Genomic DNA, 27786 nt, shown 5'->3' with positions numbered 1-27786 from the left:
GAGTGCAAGGATTGGAGAGATTATCAGTGGGCCCTCTCTCTTCTTTTTCTCATTTCTCTCACTAGCTGTTGTCAGAAAGGTAGGGTCAGAATTGGTGAGCGGGGCTTAGATTCATAGCGGAAGGGGGAGGTGGACGGAGAGGGACAGCATGGAGAACACCTGCCTACGGTTTGAGTTAAAACAATGCAAAACAGATGGCCCTATTTCTTGGATAAGGAAAGAAGTTCAGGTGAACATTGACTTGAAGACAAATTTGGACCTAGTGGACCTAGTATCTACATGCCTGCCCTTTCATTAGCTCTCAAAGTATAGGGATCATCTGCCTATAAAATTATACCATCTCATTCTTATCTATAGCTCTTTGCCTGGAAACCTCACCACATAGTTGTTGAAACAAAGAAGAGAAGAAAGAATGAAGGTGACAAACGAAAGAAAAAACACATACCATATGTGGTAACTTTTTCTAAATTTGTTTCTCCAATAAGTATAGTTGGTAATGGCCAATTACACCCACTATATCTGTATGCAGAACTTAATGTGAAAAACTCATGTGGGTAAAATGATCACCAATGGGAATTATTTCATCCTCAAATCCTGAGACACAAGAGAGCTTTTAGGGATTTAAGGCAAAACTAATTTCCCTATAAGACAACTTTGTGGAATTCAATCATTAGACTGGACCCTCTGTCTACACAAGAAGAGAATGGCTGTGAGAATCAAAACATCTACCAGTCAAAGTTGGGGTCCAGCACAGGGTCCCAATGACCAACCACCTTAGTGAACCCCAGAAACTGCCTCTCAGCTTTACATCAAGAAATAACAACAATCATGCAATGAAATTAAGTAATACCCTAAAAAATAAAACTTTTCCTCACTTTTCTTAATATCTACGACTGAATACTGGTTGGCCTCAGAATAGAGTTTAAAATAATAAAAAGAGAATTCCAGAGAGACTCTTCCTAGTCATATTCCTTAGAGTAGCATCCTATAATCTAGATGCCTTTTGACCATTGGAATTTACCCAGTAAATCCTCAGTTACAGAAAAAAAGGAAAAGTGTACAAAATATAAAAATATAATAAAGAGAAAAGTGTGTTGGCAATCAAACATTAACAGCAGTGAAGAGGCAAATAAGTGGATAACTGTGTCCATGAATCATGCTGTGTCCGTCTTCATACCTCTTGTTGGATTTCCAGCACGGCAGAAGACTCCCTGACAGTGGTTATAGTGTGCAGCCTAGATAGAGAAAGAGAATGCTGTTTAATATGCATTTTATTTACACACACACATATATGTATGTCTATCATGCCAAATTCAACTGCCATGAATATTATATGCACAAGAGGTGACTTAGAAAATTAAAAAGTAATAATTCAATTTAGAATTTCCTAAGTCAAAACGTCCCTTGGGTAGGGCTTTCCAAGAACAAGCCACTTATTCCTGGCACATTTCCTGTGCCCTACTGATTTTGTTGTCATCTAGGAAAGAAGTCACTGCATACCTATCTACCACTCAGTTGGTTTCCTGTGACTTACTTAGGAAAAGATCATTCTTTGCAAAGACAGTATCAGTACAAAAGTGATCAGGGGAAGTCTGATTACAATAGCAACACGGATTTAGGGCTTTGTTCTTTATCTTTACGAGGGTCTTAGGCATGTCAAATGTTTTCGGTCTCTACCAGCAGTGTCTTTTGAACTTTTACATTCCATCTAAGATTGGCCTAGCATCTGGTTCACCTGTCATTGTCAATTGGTGACCACTGGCATCTATGTAGGCAGGAGACAGGCCTATGAGTCCATGAGATGCACTGCTAATGTTTCTTTTTCCAGGTGCTGGTTCACTGGCTTTCACCAGTGCCTATAAATGAGAATTACCTGGGAGAGTTCAAAAGGCAAACAACTGTCACTTAGCCTTTGTCATGACCAACTGAGGCCAAATCTCTGCAGATGTGGCCTGGGCTGCAGTAGTTTTTCAGTTTTCCAGGTGTTTCTTACAGCAAGGTAAAGAAAAACGATTTACAAAATACAGGAGACTACACACAAATAACCTGTGTGTATGATGGGGGGCGGGGGCAAATAGTAACATTTCCAAATGGCTCTTAGACACATTCTTTCCTTTACTTTATCAGCTTCTACCAAAATCTCAAGGGACTCAACTTGGGGGTTGGGGAAGAATATGAATTAACTTTTAATGACCTAATACAGTTACTCAAAACTTATTTTCACACTTATATTTATCATATTAGCTCTTTTATTTGAAATGACTATTTCCCAAGAGGGTCCTTCAAATACATGGCCCTGGCCGGTTGGCTCAGTGGTAGAGCGTCGGCCTGGCGTGCAGGGGTCCCGGGTTCGATTCCCGGCCGGGGCACACAGTAGAGGCTTCTCCACCCCTCCCCCTCTCCTTCCTCTCTTGTCTCTCTCTTCCCCTCCTGCAGCGAGGCTCCATCGGAGCAAGGATGGCCCGGGCGCTGGGGATGGCTCCTTGGCCTCTGCCCCAGGTGCTAGAGTGGCTCTGGTCGCAACAGAGCGACGCCCCGGAGGGGCAGAGCATCGCTCCCTGGTGGGCAGAGCGTAGCCCCCTGGTGGGCGTGCCGGGTGGATCCCGGTCGGGCGCATGCGGCAGTCTGTCTGACTGTCTCTCCCCGTTTCCAGCGTCAGAAAAATACAAAAAAAAAAAAAAAAATACATCTCAGAAGCCCAGAAAAGAAAGAACACAGATATCAATTAATTCAGAGTAATTTGATTTAATTGTTCTGGTAATACGTCACCCATTCTACACTAGCTTCATATCACTTCACCTCACTCTACGGGACTCCGTGTTACCCACTTTTTGAGCTTCTTAATAACAACAAAGATAAACAAGATTCTCTTTTTCTTCTTTGGAAAGTTATAAAGGAACCTCTGGTGGCCACTTCTGACTCTTCTGCTGTTGTCTGCAGCAGATCCTTCTAAAATCTGCAACTCATCATATCTCTTTTAGTCTTCCTTCTCTGAAGATGCGTCAACTTCTAGAACCTAGGGGCTCCTTGCTCCAGCGTGACTGTCTGCTCTCTCCACCAGAAGCTGTAGCTCTGGAGTAAGGAAACGGCCCCTTTCTTCTCCTGGCAAAGCCATGGCCATAGTTCGTATACGTGGCTAATGGGAGCAGGTCAACTGACTGATCTTTCCTGGCTGATTTCTCCTAAGGTTTGTAGCCTGAAGTCACTTTCTTCCAACTAAATTTCTCCCTTTTCATTGTTGAGTGTTGAATATTTATGTACTGCTCACACTTGTGAGTGAATGTGCAGAACAGAGTCAGTATGAGACACAATTATGAGGGAGGTGAGATTTGCCTTCGGCCGTTCCTGTCAAATTTCCATCTCCTTTAGAGAAAGAAGTGCCCCATTATTTTCTCTCATAACTGCCCCATTAAAAGTATTCTCTCTACCTGCATTCATGAGAGAGTATTAATAGTTGATAAGGGCAAAGTGTTATTACTTCCAAAATAGCTGCATTGTGGTTCAGCATTTGAATTGTTTCAATTCAGCAGAGAAGGCGTTAACCACTAACAATGTGGGGGAAAAGTAACAATTGTTACCTAAGCCTTTACACACGTGCATTCTGTGTAATTCTTACAATTTAGGAAGATGAATATGGCCATCGGCTCATCCCAATCCTGGGCTCTAATTAGTTCATTTGTCCCAAAGTATAGATCTAGTGTATATAGCAAAATTGATCTTAAATGCTGGTTTTCTATCTCCAAATTGTGTGTTTCTTCCCCGTTACCATAGCAACAATGACAAGACCGCATTTTATTTATGCTTTTAAAAAAAATTGTCTTTTTCATTTGATCCTGTACCTACATGGTGAGGAAACAAAAGATTCAAAGATTGGTCACTTAATCGCAGTGAAAGACCAAGATAATAACCCACGTCTTCTCATAGCTAGTTCCACCTTTTTCCCCCCCTTCTGTTTTCTACCCACTTGAGGAAAAACAGTTTTAAAAAATAACTACACCTCAAGTGAATAAGAAGAAAGTGGGCTTAGTGAACTCGATGCCTTCTCAACAGCCCTCCCCTCAGACCATGAATTCAGGGACCTGGTCCACGTCCTACTGCTGAGACTGGCCCCGAGTGGACACAGGAGACCACCCATTGTCCTCAACTCTTTACCTACCCTGAGCTCTTAGGAAAAATGGTGCTGGGTCCCCTCACTCACTTGTTCGCCGTGTAGCCGAAACAGCGTCGATAAATGAGAACGAGTTTTGAGACCCAGCAGACCTGCGTTTGAATCCCTGCGCTGCTCCTTCCTGGCTGTGTAAACAAGGGCAGCACACTTAACCTTAACCTTACTTGAACCTCAGTTTCTCTATCTGACAAAGATAAGAGAAGGAATAACAGGGGGCTCTTGTGAAAATAGGAAAGAACCTGGCAGAGAGTAAAGTTGTCATCTCCCTTCTTTCCTACCTCTGCCTGCCCAAATCTTAGACTCTTAGCTCATGGCAGACATATCCCAAAAGGGAGAACCTTTTTATGTTGTGAGCACTTAATTTTGGTTCAATGCCATGTGGAGTTAAATGGGTTTGGTCCTTGATAAAGAGGAGTGATACCAAATGGTTGTTCAAATGAACTTAGATTCATATTCTAGTTGCTCTACAGTCAGAAACAGAAAATGGTGAAGGGGTTAAGCAGTATGAACTGGTAGTTACAGAATAGTCACAGAGATGTAGATTATAGCATAGGGAATATATTCAATAATATCATGATAACTATGTACAGGACCAGGTAGGTATCTGAAACATTAGGGAGGCACTCTGTTAGGTACATGATTTTCTAACCACTATACTGTACATCCAAAACTAACATAGATTTACACAGAATATAAACTGTTATTGAAAAATTTAAAAAAAAAATTGTTTTAAACAGCATTACTGGCCCTGGCTGGTTGGCTAAGTGGTAGAGTGTCAGCCATGCGTGTGGATGTCCTGGGTTTGCTTCCCAGTCAAGGCATACAGGAGAGGCATCCATCTGCTTCTCCACCCCTCCCCTCTTGCTTCTCTCTGGTTCTCTCTCTCCCCCTACTATAGCCATAGCTCGGTTGGAGTGAGTTGGCCTCAGGAACTAAGGATGGCTGCATGGCCTCTGCCTCAGGCACTAAGAAGAGTTTGGACGCTGAGCAATGGAGCAACGCCCTAGATGGACTGGGCATCACCCCCTAGTGAGCTTGCTGGTTGAATACTGGTTAGGGCACATGTGGGAGTTTGTCTCTCTGCCTCCCTTCCTCTCACTGAATGAATGAATGAATAAATAAATAAATACATAAATACAGCATTACTTTTCTTATTCTCTACTCATATCATCAGCCCCTACATATCTCATTACTTGATTTCAGGAATTTTGGTGAACAGAAAATAAAACCCTTCTTACACTACTCCTAAGTGAGAAGCACTAACCCTAAGAAGCAGCATATCACAGTGGCTTGAACCCCATGTCATTCTGAAACGAAGAAGTCTCACTCAGGTCTGACTTCTGAAATTTTACCTGAATTCTTCCAAAGATTTCTTCTTGGTTGCTCTCAAAGCCCCAGTTTGGCAGCAGGCAAACCTGTAATCGATGACCTGGTAAATGATGGGGTTGTACATTGCTGCTGACTTTGCGAGTAGGGTGGGCACCACAGAGAGTTGTATGGGGATGGAGTTCGGCTTTCCAAAAGCTGACCACACAGAGACCACGGCGTAAGGGATCCAGGCCAGCAGGAAGCCTGCACAGATCAACATGGCAACCTGGTGGGGGGAAGCAACAGAGTACAAAATCAAGACACCTGGTGAAATGATGGGCGTGGGCGAAAGGCATGGAGCCTGTTTACACACAAGAAAGTCTATTATCTTTTCATTTGTCTTCTCTGTTGAAATGATCTCATATGAACTTCTGAGATGATAGGTCAGAAGATGTTATTACAATTCTTTATCCCACTTACCACACATCATTTATTCTCCACTCCAAAATCTGAATGTACCCTCAGGCCCAAAGTGTAACCCTACAAACACTGTCAGATTGTGCCTGTATTGGGCAGGAAAGCATGCAAAAAACCAGCATTGGTGCTCCTGCAATTCCCAGACTTCTCAGACCACATTTGCTTAAACGCTAGATGGAAAATACGTTCACCTTGATGAAATTTTAAGTCACCTCCTAGTGGCCTCAGGAAACTTAGCACCTCTGGCCTTGTTTGAAATTCTAATATAAACCTTCTTCAGAGATTTCCATTAAATGTTATTTCTTTGGCTCACGCTTTTCTTAAATGTGAGGCTTAGCTTCTGGAAATCCACTAGCTACAAAGTAAAAGAGAATATCGAGCTTGAACCAAAGTGACGCAGTGGTATAAGAGACTTTTCCAGCCAGCACTTTTATCTTTCGCTAAATTATATTTACTTTAGGAGGCCTCTTAACTTTCCGACCAAAGAATGACTGGAAATAGAGTTTGAAACATCCTCCCTGGTCTCTCACCATCTGCAATTCAGTCCCTTTAGTGACGCAGTCCTACTTAGTGGCCCGTTGCTGTCTACCTGCCCTGACAGGTCATGGCACTTGAATGCAGCAAACCCATTTTAGAAAGTGCTTTGTACAAGACGCTAGCAAGTGCTGTGCGGGCACCAGGAGAGCCTGTGCCTGAACTGAACCCCTCTGGAATACAAAAACTGCAGGACAAGGCTCTGAGTGACAGGAGGACGGGATTGCATGCTGGGGGACACATTAAGTTTCCTGAGGAATGTAGCACATCACCTGCACGTTGGTTGCGAGTGGAAATAAAGGAAGAATGGTGAGACCAGCATGAGCAAAGGCCTAGGCAGGTACGTGGGAAGTTTGTGCAGGAACCACTGAGCAATTCGCTTTGGCGTATATGAGAAAGTGACAAAGGAAGAGAAGGCTGGAAAAAGAATAACGCGCATGTGTTCAGGGTTTTGTATAACAAATAACTGAGCTTGCACTTGACTCCATATGCTTTGAGAAACTAGTAAGTTTCTGAGCCGGAGACATAACGAGAGCCATCTCTAGGAAGATTAACCTTTAAAATGAAACAGAGGAGGAGGAAACCAGGAAGTAGAAAGGTCATTGTTTATTCATCAATCAACAAGTATCACTGAGCATCCTTTATATAGTTTGTGTTGAGGATAAAGCAGTGAATGAAACAGACACTGTCCCTGCCCAGATAGAATTTTTACTCTTAGCAGGTTTGTGTAAGCAACAGTCTACACAAGGATTAAGAGGGGTTTTAGAGTACTGCCATTGGCAAATGAAGTCCAAGCTTGGGTTTTCATTTTAAACTTGAGCTATTTCAAGCCCTGGTTGAGAGAAAGTACACTAACTTCAAAGCACCCTTACACTGTTATCTTCTTGAATATCCTTTCTGTAAGATAAATATTTTAAGTTCTCACTTGACATTGTCAATAAGATCTGCAACTTGAAGCTAAACAACTTAAAACAAAACCAATTTTTACCATAGGCTAATTGGTGTTTGTAAGAGTTAAGTTCCTATGGCATCTCATCAACATTATAACAAAATGACATTGAACAAAACAACATTATTCAAGGACCTGCTATAATGAAACTATTTTTTTTTTTCAAACCAGTCCTCTGTATAGTAACACCTGGTTTTCCTCTGAATTCCCTAAAACCCTGGGAAGATGTGAAGTTAAAGATTCATCCCAGGGTAAGGACGAAGCTATCTAAGACTGTGGGTCACTCCTTTCCCTCATCACTGATGGTACATGTATACAATAGAATACTACGGACGGGGCCATGAAAAAAAAGGAAATCTTACCTTTTGCGACAACATAGATGGACCTGGAAACTATTATGTTAAGTGAAATAAGCCAGGCAGAGAAAGAAAAATATCATGGCCTCACTTATTTGAGGAATCCAATGAACAAAGTGAACTGAGGAACGAAACTGAGACAGAGGAGAGATCAAAGGGACCAGAGGAAAAGAGGACAGAGGGAAAGGGCATGAGAACATGGGATAAACCTGAAGGGAAAGGGGGAGGGCACTATGGGGAGGGGAGCAAGTGGGATGTTGAGGGGAATATGGGCGAGGGGAGGGTGCATTTGGGGCGACACTAGAATCTATGTAAACACAATAAATTAACTCAATTAAAAAAAGAAGTAAAAGAACAATCCCCCACATCAAGGTCATAAAAAACTAGTATGGAAGATCAGTGATGAGTAATGAGAAAAGAAATGTTTTATTAATAAAGTAAAAGCAACAACGTTTGTGCACCCTTTTTTAGTTTAGAAATCCAAATGGATATGTTTCCTTACAGCAAAGTCATTTTTGTGCATTTGGATTACAATATGCTTTTGTGGGAGCAAAGTATTGTATGTAGGGAATGGTCCATACCCCTCAATCTGCTTGACCAGTGAACCCCTGGTCAGCAGTGTGTTTGCCCTGGGAACCGCCCCCCCTCCCGCCATGTGTCAGAAAAGAAGCATGGAGAATCTCCTCTCAGTCTCAGGTTCTAAAATTCCACCCCAAAAGTTCAAGATTCATCTCTGAAATTTAAGCGCAGCAGAGAAAGGAAAATGAAACAAAACCTGACAGTATTTATTTCACTCCATTTTGCAAATAAAAAAAAAAAAACCCAAGGAAGCCCTGGCCGGTTGGCTCAGTGGTAGAGCGTCGGCCTGGTGTGCAGAAGTCCCGGGTTTGATTCCCGGCCAGGGCACACAGGAGAAGTGCCCATTTGCTTCTCCACCCCTCCCCCTCTCCTTCCTCTCTGTCTCTCTCTTCCCCTCCCGCAGCTGAGGCTCCATTGGAGCAAAGATGGCCCGGGCGCTGGGGATGGCTCCTTGGCCTCTGCCCCAGGCGATAGAGTGGCTCAAAAGAGCGACGCCCCGGAGGGGCAGAGCATCGCCCCCTGGTGGGCAGAGCGTCGCCCCCTGGTGGGCGTGCCGGGTGGATCCCGGTAGGGCGCATGCAGGAGTCTGTCTGACTGTCTCTCCCTGTTTCCAGCTTCAGAAAAAATAAATAAATAAAAAAATAAAAAAAATAAAAAAAGCCCAAGGAGATGAATCAACTTAGCTCAGACCTCCTGCACATCCGGAGCCTGCCCGGAGGGTCCTGCCACCTTGATTTAAGGTCCTGAGCGAAAACCCTCCCCTGTGCTCCAGTCATAAACGAGGCATACCGCGCACACGCGAGTTTCCCGCTTGTGTACTTTTCTATTTTTCTGTATGAGATTACCCAGCAGAGATTGTATTTGGTTCAGTCTGTGTGAATTTTGTTTGTAGATGAAATGGAGGCCTCCAGGCTCACACGCAGGGTATTTTTTTCTCAATCCCCAAATAAACAATAACTAGATAAGTAAAGCTTGCTTTAGCAGATGTCTGGGAACTCAACAGAGCCCCATCCGTTCTCCTTGGGTGAGTCATATGATGATTTCACAGGATCTCAAAAGCTGTTTTCTGTGTTGCTGCCAAAGTCACTGACAGACAGTAGATTAGCACATAGCCCATAATATTTTCCCCATTTTACAAACTTTCTACTCTTTATGGGAGTGTGCAATGGGCAACAGCAAGGACTTAAAATATTTGCACTATGTGATCCTTTTTGAAAGGACAAATGAGAATTAAATATACTGCAGTTTTTGAACACATTGCAAATAAATCAGTTGTGGGTTTTTTTGAGATTGGAATAAAGCTAAATACTTTAAATGGAATGACTAGAAAACAATTGTAAAGCAGAGAGTGACAGAATCCTAGATTTAAAAGAAGTTAAATTTACTTAAGTTTTTGAAGTGAATACAAAGTTAAAATGAAGCACATTCGTTATTTACAACTTTATCATGTTAAAATATATTCCACAGCCCTGGCCAGTTCGCTCAGTGGTAGAGTGCCAGCCTGGAGTGTGGATGTCCCAAGTTTGATTCCATGTCAGGGCATACAGGAGAAGGACCATCTGCTTCTCCACTCCTCCCCCCCCCCCTCTTTCTTTCTTTCTTCTCCTCCCACCACCATGACTCAATTGATACAAGTGCATTGCCTGGGCACTGAGAATGGCTCTATGAAGCCTCTGCCTCGGGTGCTAAAAATAGCTTGGTTGCAAGCACCACTCCAGATGGGAAGAGCATTGGCCCCAGATGGGGGTTGCTAAGTGGATCACATTTGGGAGGCATGTGGGAGTCTGTTTCTCTGTCTTCTCTCCTCTCACTTGGGAAAGAAAATATATATTTCACAAAATACTAAACATTAAAATAATAAAACTATTTTAAAATATACTCTAGAAAAAAATCTAAAACATTCATGTGGTACTCAGTTTTCCCAGAACTTTCTACTCAACTTGAAATGTGCTTAATCATTTCCTCAGTCTTTTTCACTTTCCTCATTTCTAAGTGCACACTCATTTCTGGTTTCCAGAATTTCTCTCCATATATCCTTAAACTGGTTCTAACATAGGCACCTGTGCCTGTCTACTTTTTCTAAGTTGTTTGATTTCTAATTGTTTCACTTTCTTTTGGTTCAGCAGAAAAGGAGTAAAACTTTAAATTTTGAAATTAGGCAGGTTTTTTTTTCTTTCTTTAATTTGTGTGTGTGTGTGAGTGTGTGTGTGTGTGTGTGTGAAAGGAAATTCACAGAATATGTGTTTAGCTTCTACAGAAGACTCACACATCTGCAACCCAGTTCATTTCAAATACATCTTGCTGCAGAAGACCAAGGGGTAGTGGCAGGCTTCAGCCGCAGCCCAGGCTGCGTCATGCATCGCATGATTAATATTGACAGGTCAAGTCCAGTGAATAAACCAATTATAGCAGTAATAGAACTATAGACTTGAAAGTCAATTCTCCAAGTGATATAAGTCTCTGCCTTTGAACCCAATCCACCTGAACCGGTCCAGCAGATATGATGTCCAGGAAGGAAGGCCCTGTCTTCTCTGTGAGCTAGGGTGGTGTAGAATTGGGGTCAGTCACTGACACAGAGATACTCTGGGGTTTGGATTTCAATGGTGCTTCAGCTCCACCGGCCAATGTGACGGAGACAGAACCCCTGACTCTCTAAGAACCACCATTTCAGTTCCTTCCACCAGGCTCCATTGCCCAGATAAGAATAAGATTTCAGCCAACGTTTAAGCTGGATGCCACCTTAAATAATAAAATAGATGAGAAGAGGACATGAAATGGATGTGGAAGTCAAGGCTTAACAGAAAGGCCAAAGAGATGGAACTCATTCCCCACCAATAACAAGACTGAATCACATTACAAAAGTATATTAAAAAAAATATCCTTCACTATCTGGGGTGAGATAAGGTCACAAGAAGAGAGAGTCACATCCGTGCAGAGAGAATAGGGACGGGGAGTGTCCCTGCTGGCTTCGGGGCAGCGCACAACTGACAGGAGAATAAGAAAATGAGATTTGGTTTTTCTCTCTTGGGGTCTAGCTAGCAAGTTTATAGATTTCTCCCAACTGGAGAGAAATACGATATGAAAAGATAGTAATGCGATAGTAAATGCCAGTTGTAAGACTACTGCCTTCCTCATGCGGGCAGCCTGTCATTGAGTGATCCAACCTTTGGCTTGGAGGAAGGAAGAGAACTCGACAGTCATGACTTACCTCCTTTGGCTCCCAGTACCCTCATCTACATAAAAGCCAGAGTGGTGATATTCATCTTGCCCACTACCTTTAAGAAATTAAGTAATCAACAACTCTAAGGACATCTAGCTTGAGTCTCTTCCTTCTGTCTCTACGATCACAGAATGACAACTAAAGCCCACGGTCCCAGACCCTCCTTCACACACTTATACAGAAAAAGCTTTTCCGAGCTTCTGTGTGTCTGCCATATGTTAGCACTGGTGGGGATCCAACAAGAAAACATGAATTCATACTTTAAAAAAAGAGAAGCAGAAGAAGAATTCTGCACTTCTCAGTTGCAATTTTCTCAAATCTTAAAATACCACTACTCTATAAACAAGCTAAAGCTGTGTTTGAAAGGAAAGGATGTAAATTAGGTCATGTCACTCCATGCATCTGCGTTTTCGAGTTTTGGTCTAAAATTGAACACAGTATTCCCCAACTAGGCAATGGCTGGCAATAAGAATAGAAAATACAAATTTATAAGTATCTGGTTCAACAAAACAAGAGAGAGTTCATTGTTCATTATAGATGAATCAAGGCCTTTGAGGTGAGGATGCTGCTACTAGGGGAGGGCGAAAACTCAGGTGGAGAGGCCAGGTGGTTTTAGAAATAAGAGCTATTATCACAGACCTTGAAACAATCCAAACCAGCCATTTTCATAGAACCCCCGAGTTTTAGAAGGTAACAATTATCATTTAAGTTTCCTCCCAACGCCTCCTTTCACAGATGAGAAAACTAAAGCCTAGAGCCCCTGCTACAGCCCGCTGGTTGCATGCGGCCCCTTGAGGCCATTTATCCGACCCCCGCCACACTTCCGGAAGGGGCATCTCTTTCATTGGTGGTCAGTGAGAGGAGCACATTGACCATCTCATTAGCCAAAAGCAGGCCCATCGTTCCCATTGAAATACTGGTCAGTTTGTTGATTTAAATTTACTTGTTCTTTATTTTAAATATTTTATTTGTTTCCATTTTGTTTTTTTACTTTAAAATAAGATATGTGCAGTGAGCATAGGGATTTGTTCATTGTTTTTTTTTATAGTCCGGCCCTCCAACGGTCTGAGAGTCAGTGAACTGGCCTCCTGTATAAAAAGTTTGGGGACCCCTGGCCTAGCGAGATAAAGTGTTTGGCTCATGGTAAATCAGTCAATATTCTGAGTTGCAAGCAACAGAAAAGGACTTTGGTTAAGTAAGACCAAAAAAGAATGTACTGGTTAGAACACAGCCTCACTGGGAATGTGGGATTTAAGATTGAGGCCATGGTTCTGGCCAGTTAGCTCAGACTGTTAAGAGCATTGTCACAAAATGAAAAGGTTGTGGGTTCGATCCCCAATCAAGACACACAGGAAAGCAGCCAAAGAATGCATGAATGAGTGGAACAACAAATGAATGCTTCCCTTCCCTCTCCCGTCTCTTTCCTTTCCTCTCTCTGTCTATCTAAAAATCAATAAAAATTAATCCCTGGCCAGATAGCTCGGTTGGTTGGAGCTCTGTCCTGGAGCACAGAGGTGGTCCGTTTGATTTCCTGCAGGGCACATACAGGAGCAGCTTGATGTTTCTCTCTCTCTCTCTCTCTCTTCCTGCCCCTCTCGAAAAAATAAATAAATAAATAAATAAATAAATAAATAAATAAATAAGATTTGAGGTCAAGCTGACAGAAATGATAGCCAAAGCTATGACCTAAACCAATTCTGATGTAGAACCCACTGACTGGGAGCAGTCTCTCTGCCCTTTATCTGGTGTCACTAGTTCCTGAAACACTGAAACAGGCTGATATGGCTGGAGCCTGCAGTCATAGCTGCATTCTAACTGCAAGGGAATCTTGGAAAATTAATAACTGGTCTTTCTGTAGCTTTAAGTTGAGGGATAATCTTTGCTTCCCCTTCCCCCACATGCCTCAGGCAAGACACAAAATGGAAATTCCTCAATACAAAAAGTCTAGACACAGGAAGGGGTTCAGACGCTGGCAGGCAAAATAAATAAAAAGTGTCACCTATGTGAGACTTCTCAGCAGGCTAGTAGCAAAACTAGCCCCAAAGTAAACTAAACTAGATGGTTGTTAACCCCATGGGCCTTATTACTATTGGTAAAACCAGACATTGAGCAAATAATCACAAAAAATAAGTATGTAATTGTCAGTTAATTATATATTGTGACAAGTTGCAAGAAGGAAATGCAAAGGCAACATTAAAACAATATAATAAGAAGAATTCAATTTGAGGAATGCTTCTCTGGGAAGTGATGTTTAAGCTAAGAAGAAACAGAGAAAATAAGTTAATTAGGTTAACAATAAAGAAATCCAGTGTAGACTTCTCACAAACCATCCCAAGAATTCACATAGGTTTCCCTGAATCTGAATCCTCAATGATAAATAACACCCGGTGAGCAATAAAGGAGAGGAATCATCCGAGGGAGGCAGACATTTATGCTGACGAGTTTTAAAAAGACTTCACAATCACCGTGAAAGAACAAAGCAAAACAAAATGCCTCCTCAGGTATGAAAGGGAAAGAGGCACTTAAGCCAGGGGTCAAGGGACCGCTTAACACTCATCAAGGTAATTAGGCTAACTTCGTTTATTCAGTTATGTGTTCATTACAGCAATCTTGACTAAGCATCTAGCAGGAGCTAGGCAATGGGGGGCAGAGCAAACAGTTCTTGCCCTCAGCCAGTTACTGTCTTGCAAAAAGAAAAAAGAAAAAAAGAAAAAAGCAACAAACGTGAGATTCAGTACAGTAAGTGGGCACGTGCTCTGCTGGCGTACGAGGAACTTAAACTAGGTGGGAGGCTTTGGTAGAAATAGCAAAATTATCAATAAGAGAAAGCCAGGTGCTTATAGGAACTGAATACTAATTACAGGTCTGAAACATTATAGATGATGTATGTCTGTTAAAGGATAAATATGAAGTATTGGCATAATCAAAATGGAAAAAGTAATCTATACTTCTTTTATTTCTTTCTTGAGGTTCCACCATCCCTCCCTCATTAAAGCAGCAGCAAGAGGGTTCAGTGCTTCGTGTGAAGGTTTTTACAAGCTGAAATACTCAAAGAAGTAAAACATTCATTTCTCAGCTTTTGAGTTTCAAAAAAGAAATTTGAAACTTGCAAGAGACAAAATAGACAAGGGAAAGGGTCTTGAGTGGGATTAAAATGACTTCGAGTGACCATAGCCAAAGGCATGAGGGACTCAGGGCACTAAGCGTATTGTGTGAACAGTTTAAGGGAGCTGGTGGATATAGGAGCCAGTGTTCCCACTGTGGACTGGGTATAGAGCCCACAGCCAGAAGGTGAGGGAGGGAGTCAGCGGAGCTGGTAACTGACCTCGAGAAGCCGTCCTGCACTATTCCTTTGAGCTAAGCAGGGGGGATGGGCAGGAATGGGCCGGCAGGGAAGGAGAAGCAATAGAACCTCTCTACTTTGGGGACAGGATAGTAGAAAACATAAGCCTCACTTTCCAGGGTCTTATCCAAGTTCCCATCAGCCACTAGAGGGTTTGTAGTCTAAGGATGGGGCAGTAGCTGGAATTGCTGATGGACCCGAAGAGGTTTTACACTCGGGGCAGGAAGGAGGCACAGTGATCCATGACAACTGATGACTAAGACAAAAGGGAACTTGAAATATCTCAGCAATACAGGAGTCAATAAATAACCAGAAGAGGAGCCCCTACCCATTGGCACCATAGAATTATAAAAACCTTCCTAGAACATAGCTGTGAGAAGAAAAGGAAAACCTTGATTCAACTTAACTTATCCTGATTATTTAACATTGTTTTACAAGGTCAAATGCAAGCAAAAATAAATAATAATAATAATGAGATTACACTGAGTCACAAAAAATAAACATAAAGAGTGTGTTTTGTTTTTCTTTTTGTTTATTTAAGTTACTTTTTTTTGGGGGGGGGGAGGGTTTGCACACCTCTGCAAATTCTGTAACCTGTAAAATTTCAGCCTGATACAAAAGTCTAGCAAAATTACATTTTTAAATAAATTAGAGGGAAGCTACAATGTGGAGAAAGAGTTATAAATAAAACATCAATTTTTAAGTTGACGAGGCCAGACTGGCAAAATGCGGGCCCAGGTAATAACCCACCTAGACATAATTAGAGTGCACGAAGAAGTAAATGATTTGGATCACAGAGTCCTGGGAGGCGGCCTTTAAGTAATAAGCCTTTAGACCAGGCTGTTCAGAAGATCAAAAGCACCAAGGGAACAGGCAACTTGCCAGTCCCGAGAGGTAGCTGAATGGAGGGAAAAGACGATGATAAACCCCAGCATGAGGCTCTGGCTAGCTGTTCTTGCTTAACACAGAAAATCAAGGTCAGAATTAAGTAGTGACTTAGTACAAAAGATGGCACCATAGAAAGTTGTGTTAGTTTTTCAATGTGGGTTCAATTTGGACTTAAATTCTTTTGCACAAATGTTAATAATTAGAAACATTATATATTTAGGTTATTTCAATATAAGTTTTATATAAGTAAATGATATATAGAAATAATGTATAATAGTATAATATAGATAACTATAATATAGTATCATTTAGCAGAAAATACATATAAAATAAAATACACATACATGTCTATACAATGTATCTTTGGTTGATCTGGTCTGGGTGAGTCTGAGTATTTAATCTACACAGTCCAGAGCAAAGAGAATGATAATAAATCAAATTAAATGATGTGTGCTGAGCTTTACCTCATGTAAATAATGAGCTTTAGAAACACTGACTAAACAACCTACCCACCATCAAGAACACACAAAAAAACTGAGATTATAGTGTATTCATAAAATCTAGCTGTAAGTGATTCAAGTCAAGCAGTTCAACAAACAGGAGAGAGAATGAGAAACAGACTCAGAGAAACTAGAGAAGGATCTCTCATGGGTATGAGGACCTAGATTCACAAGGAAAGAGCATTAAAATGTCTCAAGGCCGATAACATTGGGGGAATGATAGGAAGAGAGAGAAAGCCATATGACCTCTCAGCGACTTCACAGTATGCCAAATGACAGGGCTGCAAGGTCAATGGAAGTCCACATACCAGTGTGGTAGACATCACGTTGTTTTCTTGGGCATACTTCCATAAACTATTGTAAAGAAAAATTATCGTTGTTGTATTCACCCAGTTCCTAGAACAGTGCTTGCTATAGAATAAAATAGGATTAAGTATAACTCACATTTAATTTGGATTAATTTATTTGGATTAAATTTCTTTTTTTAAAAAAAATCACAGCAAGGAGCTCAAGAAAGAGCTGAAAATAAATTAATTCATGACCCTATATTTTATAAAAATATTTTTCCTACTTTATAGCTAATTATAAGATACAAGGAGATTATGATTCCTGATTCTGTATTTTTGTCCATGAAGAACAGCTCTATACTTAGGTTACTGGCATAGACTTAGAGTGATGCAAACTTCTCTCGAACTTCCTCTTACTCCGCATGTGGAGTTTAGGGAGCAAAAGTCAACTGGAACAAACTGATGACTTCCAGAGGGCAGTGCAGTAGGGAACAGGTACAAAAGGTGAAGAGGAAGGAAAGGTACAAACCTCCAGTTATAAAGACATGGTAAGTCATGGGGATGTAATGTATAGCATAGGGGAAATAGTCAATATTATTGTAATAACTCTGTATGGTGACAGACAGCCACAAGACTCATTGTCATGGCCCTGGCCGGTTAGCTCAGTGGTAGAGCATCGGCCTGGCGTGCAGGAGTCCCGGGTTTGATTCCCGGCCAGGGTACACAGGAGAAGCGCCCATCTGCTTCTCCACCCCTCCCCCTCTCCTTCCTCTCTGTCTCTCTCTTCCCCTCCTGCAGCGAAGCTCCATTGGAGCAAAGATGGCCCCAGCGCTGGGGATGGCTCCTTGGCCTCTGCCCCAGGCGCTAGAGTGGCTCTGGTCGCAGCAGAGTGGGCAGAGCATCGCCCCCTGGTGGACGTGCCGGGTGGATCCCGGTCGGGCGCATGCGGGAGTCTGTCTGACTGCCTGCCCGTTTCCAGCTTTGGAAAAATGAAAAAAAAAAGAAAAAAAAAAAAAAAAAAGACCCATTGTTATGATCTTATAAAGAAGATAAATGTTGAATCATTCCTGTGTATTCTTGAAACTGATATAATATTGCATTAAAGTCAACCACATACTAATTAAAAAAAAAAAAAGACTCTCTAGTTCACACTGTGTAACCAAGAGATCTTAGCACAACTTTCAAATATCAGCAATTTGGAAAGGGGAGTATTACTGAGATAAAAGCCCCGGTTTATTAGGAAGCCACCTCTGGTCAAGAAGGAACTTGAAAGGGAACTAGAAGACCCTGAGACCTATGGTCTTTAAAGTAGGCTGAAGGTGGGATATCGATCAACATGATTGACTGGGATACCAGAAGGAATGACTAGAACTTTCATCTACATTTATTTTTACCTTTAAAATATAAGGTAAAAAATTAGGAATGCTAATAATTAAATACACAGTTCTATATTTCCTGGATGTCATTTATATTGATGGTATGAGCTGAAAAGTATTTTCAACATAAGGGTAAGACAAGATGAAAGTATGAAAACCACTGCCTTAGACTCGACCAGAATTCCTTGAAATTGTGAGGGAAAAGAGGAGTTATGGTTTATTTAACACCTTCTCTACACCAGATGACAGGATAACATACTTTATCTCACTCAATCTCCACCACAACACAATGAGATAGATGTCACTATATCTGTCATACAAGTGAAGAAATAGAGATTTAAAGGTATCCAGCTCTGGGGCACAAACCTGGCAAGTGTCAGAGATTAAATTAAAACCCTAGTTTGTTGACAAAGTGCCTGTTTGTTTGTTTGTTTTTCTTATGCCACAACATCTAAATTGCTGCCAACTCCGAAACTAACATTTACTAAGGAACTAAAACCAGCAGATTTTGCTTCTATGGTTAAGTTTTTTTGTAGAAAAGAAGACAGGGTTAGCTATTACTCTATAAATAACGCAAGAGGTCAGAATGTTCATAATCATACTCACCAAAGTCCACTTAAAGCAGTAAATACTGTGAGGCATTTTATAATCCATAAAATTTATTCTTATTACAAAAATAACTTATATTCTCTTTGCCAGAGAGAATAAGCCTCTGGTATAAGCACTGTGCAAATTTGGTAGATATTAGAATTGTTGTATGTGCATGTGTGTGTGTGTGTGTGTGTGTGTGAATGAGAGACAGAGACTGAGACAGAGAAAAGAGAAACCACAAAAGCTTAGACAAATAATAAGAATGTTCAGAAGTACAGAAACAGTAGAGATGCTAAGTTCTGCCAGTCTCCACCATTCCTTACTCTTTTTGATGTTTGAAAGTTTTACAAATGATTAGAAAACAGCTCTGTAAATGGTCACTGCAGTTACCTTGGTTAGTTTCATTTCCAGCATGTGGCTGCCATGGATCCGACTGTCAAAATGAGCTACTTCTTTGGAAGAGGACTTAACCTTGGCAATGATCTTCACGTAGGAGAACACAATCACAGCCGTTGGGAGTAAGAGGCAGAAGAAGAGAATGTTCAGGATGAAGATCTGACCCGCTACTGATGCCTGGGCCAGCCACCAGTCCAGGGAGCACGAGGTTCCGAAGGGTTCAGGTACGTAGTCCCCCAGACCTACCAAGGGCATGGTGGTCCAGAAGGAAGCATAGGCCCAGATGACGGCCAGGCAGATGTAGGTGTGCTTCCTTTTCAGCCAAACCCCTGGAGGCGGAAGAAAAGAATTACCAAGATATAATCTGCCCTCCACCCAGATACCTCCCCTCAATATGTCAATTTCCACATCCACAGAGTTATTCCATTGGCTTCTGCAAGAAGTGGTCAGATAACTGCCCTGAGGGAGAGTGGGGGGAAGAGAGGAAAGTTCCAGAGCGGGGCCTTTTGCCAAGAGAATAAAATGGGAAGTGTTTTCATAGGGAAGGTTATCTCTGAGCATCTGGGACGCCTTGGAATGGGGGAAGGAAGGGACAAAAGCTGGGGAAAGGGGACATTAAAAAGATAAAAGGGTGCTAAAGACCGTGGAGGATCTTGGGAAAGCATCCAGAATGAACTTTGAAGTCCTATCCATGCAGGCAGCCTACTGGTAGACTGAGCTCAAGAAGGCGTATGTTAGTGAGGTAGCCAAGGTAGAATCAGATCTCGAAGGGAAGTGAGAAATGATAAGACATTGCTTGTGTCTTTAAAGTGTGTTCCCTCTCCTTCAAAGCTTTTGTGTCTCTCATTTCATTTGTCTTCGCAAGCCCTTGTCCACAGGAGTGTTGGTGGGCCGTGATTGTGACTGTACAGCATGACATTGAAGTGGTTGACTCTGTTTGGTGAGAGCAGACTTTGAATATGCGAACATTAATAGTACAACAGCCACACTCACACAGCCCTAGAGGAAGAGCGAGAGAATCTAGATATAATGTTCTGCAAAAGTAATTCTGTGAAAACATTTTCAGGAAAACAAAACAAAACAAACAAACAACAAAAATGAGCTCCCCTTTTCAGCACCAGTGTCCATTAACCCAAGGAGAATTCCAGGAGAAAGACATAGTGCAGTCATCTAGAAAAGCTGTAAAGCTCTAGTGATCATTTTCCAAAGTTCAACACAACCACCAATGACAGGTTGGCCTGATCTAGTGCTTCAGCCTACAGGGGAACTTATTTCCACAGCCTACCATCACCTCAACCCAAAAGGGCTGGAGAAGTGACTCTTTCCTGCCTTAGTTTTACAGTAGCAGAGAAGAAATGTCAAAAATATAAAACAACAGGAACAACAACAAAATGACTTCTTTGGCATAGACACAAGGGCTACTCTGCTTGGTGCCATGTGAGGTTTGGGGAGTCAGCCGGGCCTTTTGACCTTCTTGATGTGACCTTTCTTAATGTTGGTGTTCTGATGAGTTAAATGAAATCGCTTATAGGTTTTGATAAGTGTTTAATGAAATAATGCAAAGCCTGTTTTGCAAGCTACAAAGAACTACATTAACATTATGTTTTTACTCTTGGGTTCATCTCATTTAGCTAACAAGAAATATAACAGATTGTTTACATACTCTGTTGTCTCTATTTTTCAAATACATGCCATTTTCTATTATCATCTGAAAATTTCTTGAGCCCAATAAGATAAGGAGAGCAGTTATGTAGCATCAATATATGTCAGCTCTTGGTTATCCTTTATAGTGAAGAAAACATTGGCACGGATGAGCACATATATTCACGGGAATATTCATAGGCATACTTACAAGCATTTATGGTTAGGGTTACTTGGTGAGGTGTTTTATACTTACATTCGAGTATGGTGAAAGGCTGTCAAGTACAGGAGGGAGTAGATTAGTAGGTTGGTTCTGTGTTGCTCCAGAAGTCAGAACTAGGACCAATGGGTGGAGGTTACTGGGAGGCAGTTTTGTCTTAATATAAGGAATAACATTGTAACAGTGACAGCAGACCAATCAGAGAATGGGCTGCCTTGTGCAGTAGTAAGCTCCCCGTCACTGGTCACTGGAATTCACTGGAATTATTCAAGAAGAGGGCAAGTGGCTATTTGTCAGGGATGCCTTAAAACAGTTTATCACATTACATGGGAGAAAGGGTTACATGTCCCCAGTGATCCTCTAATTCCAACATTCTAAGACACTGCGTGGAAGGTTTAATAGTGTGTCAAATGAAACCATCCTATTGAAGTTCAACTTTAGAAGAAGCTGGAAAATATATACAGAAGTTATGCCCTGTCATCATTCTGTGGATGAAGAGTAGCATCTCTTTGATTGACACAAAGCCTAAGTTTAAGAAAATATATAAAAAAGCAGAAGCATGAAGTTTTTGTATCCTTTAAATATTCTTGAGAAATTTACCGTTTTGCTTTCTTCTGTATAAAATCTATTAGTATATTTGAATTCTATTAGATATGACCAAAAACAAGTTTATAGAAAGAATTTGACTTTAAAGTCATTTAGAATATGCATAATTGTGTATTGTTTTTTACCTTATTGGAAATTTTGAGTCAAGCTATTTCTGTTGGAAGTTTTTTTAACTGTTTAGAAAAAGAGAAACAAAGTTAAAAAAAAAAAAAAGAAGAAGAACTACTGCTGGATTGTGAAGATGGCAGATCACGGCCCTCCCCTTTCCTGTGCATGGTTTCCTTGGATTTAGGAGCCATAAACTTTTTCAAATATAAAGGAAAACTGCACCACATTGAGTGTCCAGTTAACTTGATCTTTCCCACCTCAGGCTCCAGGTCATGCTTTGTTCCCTTGAACACAATCACTCTTGATTGACAGATTGACAGACAAAGCAGCTTTATCCAGAGGGAATCAACATGATTTCTTGGTTGCACTTGATTCTCAGCATTAAACTTAAGGGCCTAAATGCATCCCAGAACCCCAAGAAGTAAAAGTTAAAAAAATTTTATTTTAACATATAGAATAGCTTCAACACTAAAAATATCTCTAATCCCTGAAAACTGGTTTATGGCTGGCTCATGCCTCATCGGTTCTCTTAGTCACTCATCTTTCTCCCTTCCTCCCAGTGCCACCCACAGAATGTGGAGTGAAGCGTCCGTGTGTGTGTTCTTTCTTGCAGACACAGCTACAGGGCTCCTGAACCTAGAGGCAGACTGATGGAATTCTTCATCTCTGAAACCCTGGGGAGCCTGGTGCTAAGGGAATATCACAGACATCTTTTCATACATCACACTCACTATGTGGGGGCCAGCTAAACATCGTGGGCCTAACATTCTTCCGATGCATTTTATTTCCATTGTTTTCACATTTTATACGAGGAAATGATACTTTTAAAAGCAAACACCAAACACTCCTATGAAAGTCATTTTATAGGAAACCTACACTTACACAGATTCAAGCCCTAAAACAGATGTTAGGAAAAGTTAAGTTACCAGTAGAAATACTCTTGAGTGCTAATGAGGTTAATTAATAATGTGTTTATTACCAATGGGTAAAATACGGACAGCTCTGACAAGCCACCTAGCTCGGACTATCAGCAAGTAAGAAACCTTCTTACTTACCATATGATAGGTAGCAGATTTTCAGGTACCGATCAAGGCTGAGAGCAGTCATAGTGATAAGACTTCCACATCCAAAGAAGAACCCAGCCCATCCATACCAGCGGCAGCCAATCCAGCCAAACACCCAGCGGTGACAGAAGCAAGAGATGATGGTGAACGGCTTGCCTACAACTAGAGCGCCAAGCAGTGGTCAAGGGCCGTTCCCTCCCATTAACATTCGCCCGCCCACCTCAACTCATTGTTGAATTACATCTCTCTCTCTCTCTCTCTCTTTTTTTTTGTATTTTTCTGAAGTTGGAAACAGGGAGGCAGTCAGACAGACTCCCGCCTGTGCTGGACCAGGATCCACCTGGCATGCCCACCAGGGGGCAATGCTCTGCCCATCTGGGGCATTGTTTTGTTGCAACCAGAGCCATTCTAGCACCTGAGGCGGAGGCCATAGAGCCATCCTCAGCACCAGGGCCAACTTTGCTCCAATGGAGCCTTGGCTGCGGGAGGGGAAGAGAGCGACAGAGAGGAAGGAGAGGGGGAAGGGTGGAGAAGCAGATGGGCGCTTCTCCTGTGTGCCCTGGCTGGGAATCGAACCCGGGACTCCTGCACACCAGGTTGACGCTCTACCACTGAGCCAACTGGCCAGGGCCGGAATTACATCTTATTCAGATAAGAGAGAGCTATTTTAGTCAGTGTTACGTTCAATTGTGTACCATCAGATCCAGATTTCTGGGATTTAAAGTACTTGCTCCTTTGGCCTTCATTTGTTTTGTTGTTGTCGTTGTTTACGTTCTAGAAAATATTCTTCTACAGAGGGTCCCCAACTTACGATGGTACGACTTAATCATTTTTAGACTTTACGATGGTGTGAAAGTGATATGTATAATAAATTATATGATATTTAACACTTTTATTATAAAATAAGCATTTTTGTTAGATGATTTTGCTCACCTCTAGGCTAATGTGAGTTTTCTGAGCACGTTTAAGGTAGGCTGGATAGACTAAGCTATGATATTCGGTAGGTTAGTGTATTAAATGCATTTTTGACTTAGGATATTTTCCTTTTTTTTAATTAAAAAATTATTGATTTCAGCAAGAGAGAAAGAGAGAGAGAAAGAAACAGGAGCATTGAGCTGTTCCTGTACCTACCCTGACCAGGAATCAAACTGGCAACCTCTGCACTTTGGGACAATGCTCTAACCAACCGAGCTATCCAGCCAGCGCTGCCTTAGGATATTTTCAATGTGGGATGGAGGAGCATTGTATGTGGAGGAGCATCTGTACTTTAATTCACATCTTGCACACTCCCTATTTAGTCCTGTATTCAACCTTCATCCTATTGGAAGGGAATGTACTCAGGAAGCTCTTCAAAGTTTCCATCTGATGTATCTATCAAAAGAAGATTCTCTTGCCTATTGCACGAGGGAAGCCAAGTAAGCCATATTCACAGCCTGTAGATCTGGCCTGGCCCACCCCTCCTGTGTGTGCCCCTTCTCAGGTATACAAAGGTATACAAAAGTTCCTGTTAATTTACTCAGTTAACACATATTTCTCAAGCGTCTTCTGTAAGCTGGGCACACATCTCCTCTAGTGCCTAGACAGCTGGATACATTCTATTTTGCTAGACTGTTACCCTCATATTAGAGCTTTCTAATCCAAGTGAGTCTAACCTCATCCTCAGTGAGAAAACTAAGTATCAAAGGCTTGCATTTAATGAGTAACTATTCAGTGCCTCTTGTGTAACACAGAGCAAGGTGCTAGAGAACAAAGTAAAGATCAAGATTCACAGATTCCTTTGTTAGTAGAGAGAGCAGACCAAAGAACCCCCAACTAATCTGTAGTATCAGATACATTGTGATAGAATGATAGATATGATTAGTGCTGTGAAGAAAAATAAAACAGGGGATGGGGGATGGGCAGAAATTGTTGTTGTACATAGGAGATCAGGGAAGAAGTCACTGAGAATGTGACACTGAGGCAGATGCCTAAATCAGTGGAAAAGAACTCAAAAAAATGTTTCCCTAGAGGGAAAACATTCTAGGCAGAGTGAACAGTACATTCAAAGCCTGAGCTAAGTGTCTTCGGGGTGGGTACTAAGGGCAGTAAAAGGCAAGTGAAAGTGACCCAGATGGAGTGAATTTGGTGTCTGATGTGCCTGAAACCCATTAACAAAAGCTATTTTTAGCTTCCTTCTGGAGCCGAGCTTTTGATGAACCTTTGCAATGTCGTTCAATGTCTCGCCCTTCTTTGGTTAGTAGGATGGTAATGAACCTGGCTGGTTCTGAATCACTGAAGGAATTGTTTTGCTATGTTTTGTTTTGCATTGTTTTTTATTGATTTTAAATATCTATGTCCAGGACTCCAATCCCTAGATAGCCTGATTGAATTTATAAATTTATCTGGAGTAAGCCCAGGCATTAATATTCTTCTTCTTCCTCTTTTTTTTTTTTAGCTCCGCAGGGGATTCTAATACAGATACACAATTGTGAGCCATTGGTACTTAAACAGCCAATATTAGTTGTATAGATATATCGACAGCTGGTCTCTACAGTGTGCTTGTTCAAGCAGCTTATATTGGAATATAATGGACCAAGAAAAAATATTGCAGACATAAAAAATTTTAAGGTTTATTAGAAGGGGAAAGTGTACTGGAGATAGTACTCAGAAGTTGAACAAATGATCTGTGTGAATCAGAGAAAGCGATCACATGGAAGATGTTTTCTGGTGAATTACTCTAAAGACATATGCAGACTATTGAGGTGCTTTGCGCAATTCTCGAGCAGATTTGCTCAGTTGAAAACATTTTCAGTGTATCCAACCAATTAAGGACATTTTTATTCAAGCCAAGTCTCATTCAGCCTTCAGCATCAGTCGGATAGGATTCAATGGTGAAAGATGTGGCTGAAATAGCAGTTTTCATTCAAGTTTCTCACCTTCGGTACCAGAGAGAGAACCTTCAGGGGTCAGCAGGGTGAGCTGACCAGGATAGCTGTCATTCATGATGGGACACCGCCACCGCGTGGCAATAGCAAAAATGGCAGCCATTTTACAGCCTCGAAAATTCCCTGGGGTTCACCTTGACTATTTTCGCAGAAAGGGGCCTGACATGTCATGCTCCTCTTAATGTGCATGTGTATTTCCCATAAGAGTTCATGCTATTTAAGTCTGTTCCGACTGAGTAAAGCCTTTCCAAATAACCCACACCATCCAAACTCTCAGTAAGTGGGCAACACATCACTGCTGTGTGATAAATAGTGACTCAGTAGGGAGAGGCTTATTATTGAGCCTTGCTTTTAGAGATTGGCAGTAGCAGAAATACCCCCCTTGTGAAGAGAGAAACAAATATCAGAAAATATTTTAAAAGGGGATCCTGTAGATGGGAAACTGTTAAAAAGGATTTCAACAGAAAGAGGAGTAGATGTGCATTGTTCAAATGCAATTTCCTCAACTCTCATAAAGTAAACCCTATGCCAAAGAGCAGGATGCGGGCTCCTGATGCATATTTGAATGCATCCAGGCAAGCACTGAATTTTATACATGGAAGAAAAGGGAAGTGATATTTGTAAAAATGAATTGCAATGAAAAAAAATTTTATTCTAACTTCTACATCAGGGGTCCCCAAACTTTTTACACAGGGGACCAGTTCACTGTCCCTCAGACCGTTGGAGGGCTGGACTATATAAAAACTATGAACAAATCCCTATGCACACTGCACATATCTTATTTTAAAGTAAAAAAACACAACGGGAACAAATACAATATTTAAAATAAAGAACAAGTAAATTTAAATCAACAAACTGACCAGTATTTCAATGGGAATTATAGGCCTGCTTTTGGCTAATGAGATGGTCAATGTGCTCCTCTCACTGACCACCAATGAAAGAGGTGCCCCTTCCGGAAGTGCGGCGGGGACCAGATAAATGGCCTCAGGGGGCCGCATGCGGCCCGCGGGCCGTAGTTTGGGGACCCCTGTTCTACATGATGGGTTTCCAGAGACCAAAATTTTTTGGCTTCACATTAAACACATCTGGAAATCCTAATTTTACATATCCTGATATCCAAGTGACATTCTCAACCAATGAAATGAAAATCACTGGGTATGAAACCCAACCATGAGTAATTTTTTTTAAGTTCCTTAGGTGACTGTTTTCTGCAGCTGAGCTCAAGAACCAGTGACCTGGAAGCAGCCCATCCTGCAGTCAGTCTCGAAGCCACTTCAATGTGTCATTAACAAGGCAGTTCTTCCTTCTCCCCCTACTCACCTGCCAGCCTGTCTTCACTCATTGACCTTCAGACCTTACCTCATTGGTGCTTATTTTCACAGATTTCCATATAAGAAAAGGGGGTGTTGTGGAGCTCAAAACAGTGACCCAGAGCCTCCCTGTAAGTTTCTGTTTTCTGAATCATTAAGCCCCAGTCCATGTGGAGGTGTCTAAGGTATCCTGTATTACTCCAAATAGCACCGTCAGCATCTAACAGGACTGGCACATAGGAAGGACTCAATAAAGGTGAAAGGAATGATTGCTTTAGCCAAACAACACTTGGCTGACTTATCACAAACTGTGAACCTGACTTGTGAAGGGAGGAGCAAAAGAAGGTGGGGGTAGAAAGTGATGTCTGAGTCAGTGAGGACTTTAGACGGGGGCGTAATTCAAACTCCCAGAGAAGAAACAGCGAGATTGTGTTACCTGAAATCCCAAGATCACAGACTGCCAGATTGATAGTCATTATTTCCGCAGGTCTCAATTTCTTCTTTCGTCTAGATGACATATAAAGGACGTACCCGTTTCCAGCTGTGGACAGAATCCCTACAAAGAAAAAATATAAATCCCCATTGTTAAAACTAGGATTTAGAGTTCACTCGAATATAAAACACTTCTTAATTTCAAAAATGGACACCATAGATTTGGAGGGTCATGAAAGGAGTCTACATAAAAAATCTAAATTAAAAAGATGAAATACAAAGCATGAGTTGAGTGACAGGCGAGGGATGGGTTACCTCCAAAGGGAAGAGGAACCAGGGATTATCAAACTGAACTTACCCAGAAAAAGGAACCATTAACTTCCCAGTGAAGCTAGGAGAGTATGGGCATCCTGATGGTCAGTTCTTGTACTGGTCCCTGGGTGAAGTGTTTCCTCAGGCATTTGTATGGACTATTGGCTTTATAGAACTCCCTCCCTCTGATAAGAAGG

The 27786-nt window shown here is 41.6% G+C and overlaps 1 protein-coding gene across 1 annotated transcript in view; it reads right to left on the bottom strand.

Moving 5' to 3' along the window:
* Positions 1-1171: 1171 nt before the first annotated feature.
* OPN5 (opsin 5) overlaps positions 1172-27786 on the bottom strand; it is a 30595-nt gene continuing 3980 nt past the window's right edge. The window contains exons 2-6 of the mRNA XM_066361397.1: positions 27282-27401; positions 22603-22773; positions 18967-19301; positions 5521-5762; positions 1172-1235 (exon numbers count right to left, since the gene is read on the bottom strand). Of these exons, the coding sequence (XP_066217494.1) occupies positions 1172-1235; positions 5521-5762; positions 18967-19301; positions 22603-22773; positions 27282-27401 (932 nt within the window). The remainder of the gene's footprint in view (positions 1236-5520; positions 5763-18966; positions 19302-22602; positions 22774-27281; positions 27402-27786) is intronic.

Source organism: Saccopteryx leptura, chromosome 1 (genome assembly GCF_036850995.1).
Source record: "Saccopteryx leptura isolate mSacLep1 chromosome 1, mSacLep1_pri_phased_curated, whole genome shotgun sequence".
Taxonomy (NCBI): domain Eukaryota; kingdom Metazoa; phylum Chordata; class Mammalia; order Chiroptera; family Emballonuridae; genus Saccopteryx; species Saccopteryx leptura.
This window is presented reverse-complemented; position numbering and strand designations above follow the sequence as displayed.